This window comes from Delphinus delphis, chromosome 9, assembly GCF_949987515.2.
Source record: "Delphinus delphis chromosome 9, mDelDel1.2, whole genome shotgun sequence".
Taxonomy (NCBI): Eukaryota; Metazoa; Chordata; class Mammalia; order Artiodactyla; family Delphinidae; genus Delphinus; species Delphinus delphis.
The window spans coordinates 71,343,084-71,352,813 of record NC_082691.1 but is presented as its reverse complement, the minus strand read 5'-3'; the positions used below and the strand labels follow the sequence as shown (position 1 = coordinate 71,352,813).

The 9,730-nt window shown below is 37.9% G+C and overlaps 1 protein-coding gene across 2 annotated transcripts; it reads left to right on the top strand.

Annotated features, from left to right (window-relative positions):
• The first annotated feature begins 4,137 nt into the window (after positions 1–4,137).
• GPR85 (G protein-coupled receptor 85) lies at positions 4,138–8,585 on the top strand. 2 transcript variants are annotated; one of them, XM_060019951.1, is made up of 3 exons: positions 4,138–4,177; positions 4,343–4,458; positions 5,561–8,585. In XM_060019951.1, exon 3 carries the CDS (start codon positions 5,731–5,733, stop codon positions 6,841–6,843), a length of 1,113 nt encoding a protein of 370 aa, XP_059875934.1. In that variant the 5' UTR covers positions 4,138–4,177; positions 4,343–4,458; positions 5,561–5,730; the 3' UTR covers positions 6,844–8,585. The 2 variants fall into 2 exon arrangements, with proteins under 2 accessions (XP_059875934.1, XP_059875933.1); XM_060019950.1 differs by lacking the exon at positions 4,138–4,177 and having other exon boundaries at positions 4,213–4,458.
• Positions 8,586–9,730: the final 1,145 nt, after the last annotated feature.

Sequence of the window (9,730 nt, the reverse complement as noted above, 5' to 3'; positions counted from 1 at the left end):
CATATAAAACATCAGCATTTAAATGTTCCACCAGCATTTCATATTCAATCTGTCTAAAATTAACTCATTATCTTCCTTACAAACCAGCTCCCCCTTTTTTAACTTTTGCTACCTCTAGTTAATGGCATCTCCTATCTCCCAGTTAGTTATCCAAGCTCCAAACCTTAGAGTCAATTCTTACTCCTCAATCTCCTTTGCTTCCCTTATCTAATCACTTGATTAAAAAACAAACAAAAAAACACAGCTTCTACCTTCTCTTACCAATCAGATCTATCGCTTTGTTTCTGTTCATTCCACCCCCTCAACTTCTACCAGTTCAGGCTTTTCCTACATTGATGCAACTGCCTGTACACTGATCCTATGTCTTGATTTTTCATTTCTTGCAAGATCTAGCACAGTGATTCCTAGAGAGTAACCTCAACAAATGTTTGTTAAATGAATTAAATAAAGGAACAAGTTTTAAAGTTTTCAGAGAGAAGGAAATTGTGAACAATAAAGATCAGAAAAGGTAAATTGCTAAGTTTTAAAAGCCTGGATCTTAAAATGAGAAGGAAGGTCTTAAGAGATGCTAGCTTTAAATTTTTAAATGTATTATATTTACACATCGGAACCTGTTTTGTGACAGAGTAAAGAGAAAAATCTGACAAATGAACTTTTAGTATTTTGGGAAGAAACATGCCATATTCTTAATCTTTTAAAAACTCATTAAAATTCTGAAGAAATCTCACTGTTTGAGGTGTTCACACTTATGGTTATTCCAAACTCCAGAGGCATGATTTTTTAAATCCAGTGGCAGTTTTTTAGGTATAGTATATTCTTTCACCATTCTGTTCCTCAAGCATGAGTACAAAGCCCCCTAGAAACTTTCAGTTACTTAGATGTCCCTGTGAAAAAGGTCATTTTTTGCCACAGACTAGCAGGTGAAAACCATTTTCAAAATATAAATGCATACTCTCCCTTTCTGTTGGTCACTTATTCTAGGTTAGTGATTTTTTTTTTAATAATCTATTAGAAAATGTTTCTGCGCAAAAGTCCCTGGTGAGAGCCATTCTTACCAAGATCCAGAAATTTTATGGAAGCTTCTTTTTCATATATAACTTTAGACTTTACTAAGAGTTGGGACTATCAAAGATACATATTTTTAAAGGTTTAATGACAGGCGTTAAGTGGGAGAGATAGTACTTTAAATGAATGGTCACAAAATCTTTAGAACGCTTATCCTAGTCTATCATTCTCTGCATTTGTGAAGGATTGTTTACTTCCTGACACATTTTCACATAATGCATAGAACAAAAATACTGCATTTGTCCATCATGAGACTGTGAATTTGGCAAAAATCGGACATGTCCAATTAATTTTGAAAAGAAGATAATTGCTGCTTGAAATAAAAACTGTATATATTACAAGAACCAAATTAAGCAGATTACATCAGTCTTCCTAATCCACTGATCAATACAGTAAATGTAGTATGACGAGAGTTTGAAAACCGTTACACTTCTTCAAACTTTTAGAATCCTTCAAACCCAGGGTATATAGTATTTTGTTGTTTGCTTTGTCTCTTTACTCTCAACCTGAAAATCAATTTTTCTAGGTTTGGTGATATAAGGAATCAAAAAGAAATTAGCTATGATCAAATAAGGTTATGATCTGAACAACTGAAGTGATAATTTTATATTTGAGAATCTGTAGATGATATGAAGCTTTTGTCCATTAACGTATTAAATATATTTTTAAAAATCTCTGTTGATGAAAGATGCAGGCTTCCATGTTTTCTCCAGTAGAGTTAATGAACTAAATGGAAAATATCTCACTAATTTCTTAAACCCCCTTGTGAGGCAAGAAAATGACATTCTCATCTAACAGCTGTAAAAACCGAAGAACTAATAGATGTAACTGCACTCAATTGCAAAGGAAAATAATAGCTCTAATATACCGTGAGTTGTGGATATGAAAGAATATTGCATACACATAACCCCTCCCTCATTTTTAAGGAATCAATCTTGGATCTTGGCCCTATACCTTTTGGCAGAGTAAATTATTGCCTCAAGGGCAGGCTGTGCAGTCATCCTTTTAATTTACTTTTAAATAGCTCTTCCCTAATCCATACCACCTAAGATTGAGCCAATCATGAATTTTCAGCAAACTTAAGTCACTTATTCTATAGATTTTTTAACTAGAAATTTTTCTAGTTAAAATTTTTTTTTAAGTTTACATTTTCTAGATTTTTCTCCCTAAATTCAGGAGATAATAACTCTTTGCAAAGTACATTGGGACACTAATTGGGAAGTAAAAAGGAACAAACTGAATTGATTTGTAGTTTCACAGAAATGAATTTGACATTCACTTACAAGTTGCAAACCCACGTATAGTTTTGAACACTTCTGAATTTATTTGTTTTGCAAAAAAGTGGAATGTTTCACTAGAATCGAAATGCCCTCAAGTTATTTCCAGTACTGCTGTAGAATTGATTTTTCTAGGTTAAGGGAACGCCAAAGTGAAGAGATACTTCTTTTTTTCTTTAATCATTATCTATTTTTCTTAACTGGGTTTAGGACATCCCAAAACAAATCAGGAAAATGTAACTTCATTTCAGTATTACCAACATAGGGCATTTTGTAATGACTGTAACATGACTGTGACATTATGACAGTGAAGTATTCATTTTTAATCTTTTTAAGCTTTAAACAGAGAAAGCTTTTCCTCGGTATGTCCAATAGAAATACAATATGTAAATTAATCCATATTATCTGTATGCTGATTGGCTTGAGTTCCCCCGAATGTCACAATCTCACCACCCAGCAATGAGGTATTTTACTGCTGTCTGGAGATCAAATTATTGCTGTAGAGAAGATCTTTATTTTTTCTGTTTCATTAACAGATTATTATAAAGCAATAAGCATGCAGGAGGAGAATCAGACGTTTTACCTTGGGAATTAATGAAAGCATTTCTGCTCGTTTTTTGGAGGTGGAGTTGTCGTTTAAAATCTTATACCACCCCCACAAACAAAATTCTTACGAAATGGTAAAATAAGGAAATCCATGATTCCAGAGACATCCCTAAGCACCCAGGTGTCAGGCTATGTACTGTCGTGTGATATCACCGGACCTTTTGGACGGGTATAAGTTTTATGAATCGTTATATTCCTAGTATTTTTCTTCCTTAACAACAAAGGGGGGAAGGAAACTCACATACATACAACTGCTGTGACATTACAATCTACTGGTCAGCTTTACTTGCAAGAAGCAAAAGAAAGGCTATTGCTTGGTGGGGTGGAATGCAAGGAGCAGTCATTTAAAATTTGTGTAAGCCTCGTTCTATAGTCATATTCGTTAAAGTAGAATGGACATAAATCATTTTGCAGCTTTCCTCTGAACTTAGTTTCTTCCTACTTAACGCATATCTGCGTGCACTGGAGAACAGAAGAAGACTAACAAAGGGCTGCCCTAACCTGCCTTCCCTTCTTCCCCATTGACAAGATTTTTCCTGACTATGCCTTTTTTCTTTTTAAAAAAAAATTTTTTTTTCTTTTCCTTTCTTTTTCCTTTCTCCCCTCCCCTCCACTCTCCCCCACACCAAGCTAACCTGCAAATGCAGTCAGCTGGGGAAATCATTAAAGAAGAAAGCTGAAAGAAGCTCCCAATGCTTTGGACCGCCCTAAAAGAGCATGGAGGAAAATGGGGAAAGCGAGGGTTCCCGGAAGCTGAGGTGGAGGCGGGCACCCCGGGCTCCGGGGTGCGCTGCCCTAAGGGAAGAGGGTGGGCCTGAGGTCCTGAACGAGCCTTTCCAAACCCCACTCCCAATGCAGAGAGGGAAAAGTTCAGAAGCAGCCGCAAGGGGACACAGGCCAATTTTGCCAGTTCAACAGGACAGGACATTCAATAAAGCCAGCCCGCTCTGGAAAAGGGTCGGGGCTCCTGTTGGCTCCACAGAGGCTGAGGTAGCCCCCTGCCGCCGCCCTCGCCACCGCTGCCGCCGCCGCCGCCGCTGCCCCTGCGTTACTGGGGGAGACGGTGCCGCTGCGACAGCGGAGGACGCGGCTGGAGCTCAAGGAGGCTCCAGCGCGCAGGCGCCGCCGAGCCCTGCCTGGATGTTCAGTCAAGGCACTAAGGCAAAAAAAAAATCAGCAGTTTATAGAAAGAAGAAGCTATAGTCTGTCGGGATATCCAACACCAACAGGTAGGAGGATATACTCTCGGTTAAGTTTGGGGGGAGGGGGCACACTGTTGATGAAACTGCAGGTTCACCGGGAAAGAGCCCTCCTTGAGTTTTTTTTTTTTTGTTTTTTTGTTTTTTTGACAATAAACTGCATAATGGAAGTACATTCAGACAATGCATCTTCAGTAGGGCTTACTGAGAGCTCCATTTCTGGAAAGCGTTGCAAGACTGAGGAATATCAGACTGCGAATCACCGGGAACAGTTCCCTTGCAGCACAGAAGCAATCTCTCCCCATCTTCGCGTATGTAATGCATGTCTCTCTCCCCCTCCCCCTCCTCCACCCCCCCATTATAAATCCAGGGGTGGCGGATTTCAGGTTTCGTAATGTTGCATGATGCGATCGGTATTTACCCGGGGATGTACCGGTGGGGAAATTAAAATCATCGAACGCAGTGTTGCCTGGGCTTCTATCAGCATATTCCGGGCAAGTGAGAAGTGGCAAAGGAAACATGCTTGGTGGGAATAACAGAGAAAGCCGATTTCCCTGGTGGGGCTCCCCAACACCTAGGAGACAATGTGCATTTTGTTTTAAAATGAAGCCACTTGCGATTTGCAACGAAGATAATCAGTGTAAATGGGAAAAGCTTAATTGCCCAAGAAATACAGGTTCATGTTAAATTCATTTGAATTCAGGCAGCCCCGGTCTACAAATGTAAGTGCATTATTCCTCTGGGTGTTTCCCTGACCAATATTTACATTAACCATTTTTAATAATCATGTGGGTTTAAAAGAGAAAAGATTTGCCAAAAATGGGGGGGGAGGGAAAGACAAAAGATTAAATCACATCAAATCCTGGGACAAGTTCCTATTAATTTAGAAGTCTAATGTTGAAATCATGCTTTAAGATGAATCAACAAATATTCCTCTTATAATATGCAGCATGAATAGTGGCACTTGAGTCAAAAGACATATATTTTGGAAGGGTTCTTTGGATCCATATCAGCAGAGAAGCTGCAGGGAAAACACTGACAGATACTAACAGACCTCAGATAAATGTGGGTTGTCTCTTCTCTGTCTCCTATTAGCAATCTTGTAGATTCCATTGCAACACTAGTGATTAACTCCAGGACTGGCATATTTTACAATTGGGGAACATTTTATTCCTTCTCTCCTAAAGGTGCCCAATCAAATGTATGTTCTTTTAAATAGAGACATTTTAAAATTCATCTAGCTCAGAAAACTGAACAAGCCAATTCTCTGAAATCTCAAGCAAAAATACTAAAGCAAATAATATTCAAAATTAAAACTTTATTTGCTTCCCCATAAATGAACAGCTTTATGTTAGCACTGCCTGACATCATTGCTTGTTAACTTTAGAACTGATAGCTCTTTTTTTTTTCCAGATATTCTGATGGCAAATCAAATGGAAGAAAAGAGGAAGCATGACTGCAGATCGGATCAGTTCTCTTTGTGGATTACATTTTCAGTAAAATGCATGGATATATCTTTTCCTTGTTCTTATATCTAGATCATGAGACTTGACTGAGGCTGTATCTTTATCCTCCATCCATCTATGGCGAACTATAGCCATGCAGCTGACAACATTTTGCAAAATCTCTCTCCTCTAACAGCCTTTCTGAAACTGACTTCCTTGGGTTTCATAATAGGAGTCAGCGTGGTGGGCAACCTTCTGATCTCCATTTTGCTAGTGAAAGATAAGACCTTGCATAGAGCACCTTACTACTTCCTGTTGGATCTCTGCTGTTCAGATATCCTCAGATCTGCAATTTGTTTCCCATTTGTATTCAACTCTGTCAAAAATGGCTCTACCTGGACTTATGGGACTCTGACTTGCAAAGTGATTGCCTTTCTGGGGGTTTTGTCCTGTTTCCACACTGCTTTCATGCTCTTCTGTATCAGTGTCACCAGATACTTAGCTATTGCCCATCACCGCTTCTATACAAAGAGGCTGACCTTTTGGACGTGTCTGGCTGTGATCTGCATGGTGTGGACTCTGTCTGTGGCCATGGCATTCCCCCCAGTTCTGGATGTGGGCACTTACTCATTCATTAGGGAAGAAGATCAATGTACCTTCCAACACCGCTCCTTCAGGGCTAATGATTCCTTAGGATTTATGCTGCTCCTTGCCCTCATCCTCCTAGCTACACAGCTTGTCTACCTCAAGCTGATATTTTTTGTCCACGACCGAAGGAAAATGAAGCCAGTCCAGTTTGTAGCAGCAGTCAGCCAGAACTGGACTTTTCATGGCCCTGGAGCCAGTGGCCAGGCAGCTGCCAATTGGCTAGCAGGATTTGGAAGGGGTCCCACACCACCCACCTTGCTGGGCATCAGGCAAAATGCAAACACCACGAGCAGAAGAAGGCTATTGGTCTTAGATGAGTTCAAAATGGAGAAAAGAATCAGCAGAATGTTCTATATAATGACTTTTCTCTTCTTAACCTTGTGGGGCCCCTACCTGGTGGCCTGTTACTGGAGAGTTTTTGCAAGAGGGCCTGTAGTACCAGGGGGATTTCTAACAGCTGCTGTCTGGATGAGTTTTGCCCAAGCAGGAATCAATCCTTTTGTCTGCATTTTCTCCAACAGGGAGCTGAGGCGCTGTTTCAGCACAACCCTTCTTTACTGCAGAAAATCCAGGTTACCAAGGGAACCTTACTGTGTTATATGAAGGAGCATCTGTACATCTTTAGCCTTGTGAAACACTAACCTTCTCTGCTAAGCAATTGTGGCCTGTAGCCATTTCTTGAGAAGAAAATCAAGAATGGGATCAGCAGTTATAAGGATTTGGGCAACATTCTGCAGTCTTTGCAATAGTTCACCTATAATCCTATTTTAAATCTCAGAGTGATCCTGCTGACTGCCGGCGAAGGTTTGTAATTAAGAAAGGACTGAACCACTGCCCTAAGTTTCTTTATGTGGTTGAAAACTAGATAATGAAAGTAGCAGGTGCTAAGTATCAGTGCTAAACGCTGTGTATATCACTACTTACGAAAAAACATCAAAAAAAAACCAATTAGCATTGGACATCTTAATAAATTAAGTTGACATGAGGTAAATGTGTTGATAAAAACTAATTTTAGAAGTTTGAAGACTTTAAAACATTTCATACTATTATTGTTTTGCAAGGACTAAAATATTTGGGGACTTAAAGTACTGTAATTCACTAAAGATATGCCATGAATTATTGGATTACCACACTTTTAAAAAATCGCCTTGTAAGTTTTGGGGAGCATTCCAAAGCAGTATATTGGTTCCAATTAGAGTTTACTTTTTTTGTATTAATACATTACTGTTTCTAAATACCACTTTCCTTACCTACTAGTGAAATTGCTAGCATCGAACTGTATTATGTGGTTTTTGTTGATTTGGTATAAAGTTTTTCCAATTCATCTATATTTTACAAATACTAGATACTGGTCTGGGAGGCAACATTAATGGTACCAACCGGTCACAACTGAGCAGTTCTAATAATGCAGAATAAACACATGTTGCCTTAAAGGATTATCTAGTATCTTTCATCTTATTTAGCATTGGAGCAAACTGGAGTCATGGGAAATTGAATCAGTAACTGGTCATGGTCATGCAACTGGAAGTGCATGGACGATCATTTAATACTCTTTCCTTTTTCCTCACATGGTTTGAAAATTAAGGTGCACATCACTGGGATAATGAGATTTTCTTCTGAGTTGTGCTACCCATTCTAGTGTGTTCTAAGAAGGAGGCAGTTGATGTGTGTTTATATTTTAAGTCAGCTGTCAAGGGGAGACCACAGCCTTAGTATGACATCCTGCACAATTTGTAAAGCCTTTATTCTACCGAAGGCACAGTCTTGTTTATACTTTCTGCACATTCAGTGTATTGGTCGTTTAAATTATTTCAGTTCTAACTTGTGAAAGCTTATAATATGATTTCTAGTATTTCAGAAATACATTAGAGTCTGTGAGTCTCATTCTTCAAGATACAGATGTGTGAATTTCAATATAAAGTTGCATTTGCCAAAATTTACTTGTGTAGCCTGTTACTTTTCTTGGAATAAATTTTACATTTTTGGCAGTTAATTTTTTTTTTAATTGGGAGGCAAGCACAAAATAGGAAGACTAGCTTTATTATGGTTTTGTTTCTTTATTTTTGTAGCTACTATATTCTGGAACTGAAAATGCATGAATGATGGGGAACCTAAAGCTGATAAACTGACAAATAATATTATCTGCAAAAGCATTATTTGGTAGCTTTTGTCGTATTTATCCTATTTATTCTTACAAAGCCAGTAATATTTAAAGATGTAAACCTGCTTAGTTGGTTGGTTCAGAATTTTAATATAAACATCACATTTTATTTTGGGCCATGGTAGAAATTTTGGATTCTAAATACATAACTTGTAAGAAGAATGGTTTACAATTACATTATGACAAAACCAGAAAAGTTGTTATTGTTTTTGTTTGTTGTTCATTGTTTTTGTTTGTTTGGGGGTTTTATTTTTATTTGGTACTTGAAAATTAAGATTAGGAATCTAATGGAACAGAACTCTTTATTGCTACAGTGTTTCTGTAAAGAAAACATCAATATAAATATAAGTAAGGAAAAATAAATCATTGAAATATTTCAATGATATATGCAACAATTCAGTTTTGCTCATATAAGGACAGCTCAAGCCATGATTTAGTGAGCACTCTATTTGAACTCATTTTTACTTTATATCAAAGTTGATTGGATCTGAGACAAAATTTAATGTACAACAGTGAACTGAATCTAGCAATAAAGACCCCTTTTGGTACTAAAATCATTATCTAAAATACAATTAAGGAAATGCTATCAAAAGGTATTGGGATAACATTATGTTTCCAACTCAAAAAGTTTACAGTAGAGACATAATTACCATGACTATATTTATAAAGAGCTTCGCTTAGAGGTTCAAATATCACCAGCAATCAGTAGAAAATTCAACAATGATCTTGAGGCCAGAGAGACCAGGTTTTATTAACACTGGCCTCCATTATATACACAAAAACCCGGCATGGATTAAGACTAGGAGACTGGGAAGTCAAGAGCAACAACCAAGTGAGATTGCCTGATTCTACCTAGCTATTTGGAACAACATATTCCAACAGCTTTGGTAAGTGATCAACCCCAGTGATCAGTGAATAATACTGAACTGTGGTGACTCTCATTTAAGCCTACTCTTGACTAACTTGGCATTTCAGGTCAAGGGGCAAGCAGTGGGTGAGATACATCCCCAGTTAATCAATGCTATTTGTAAGTCAATAAGTAATGGTAGCAATCATATAAAATAAAAGTCTGCTTCAGTGACTCAAGGACCAAATCACATTATCTATTTTGGCACCCATTCCAATATTCAATATTGAAAAACTGTTGCAACTAATTCAATTTGAAAATGTTACTAATCTTCAACCCATAAAAATACATTCCCACTGGGGAGTCCAACTTCCCTGTGAGAAAAACCCTTTATCAGTAATAATGTGTCCCTCTAGGACTAATTACATCTGAGTTGAACAGGCTTTAGATTGTTTTCCTTAATAGTGGTAATGTGTTTGCAT

What these genes read in the sequence shown, in the direction of transcription:
- GPR85 (XM_060019951.1), top strand. Translation starts at nt 5,731, where the DNA reads ATGGCGAACTATAGCCATGCAGCTGACAACATTTTGCAAAATCTCTCT.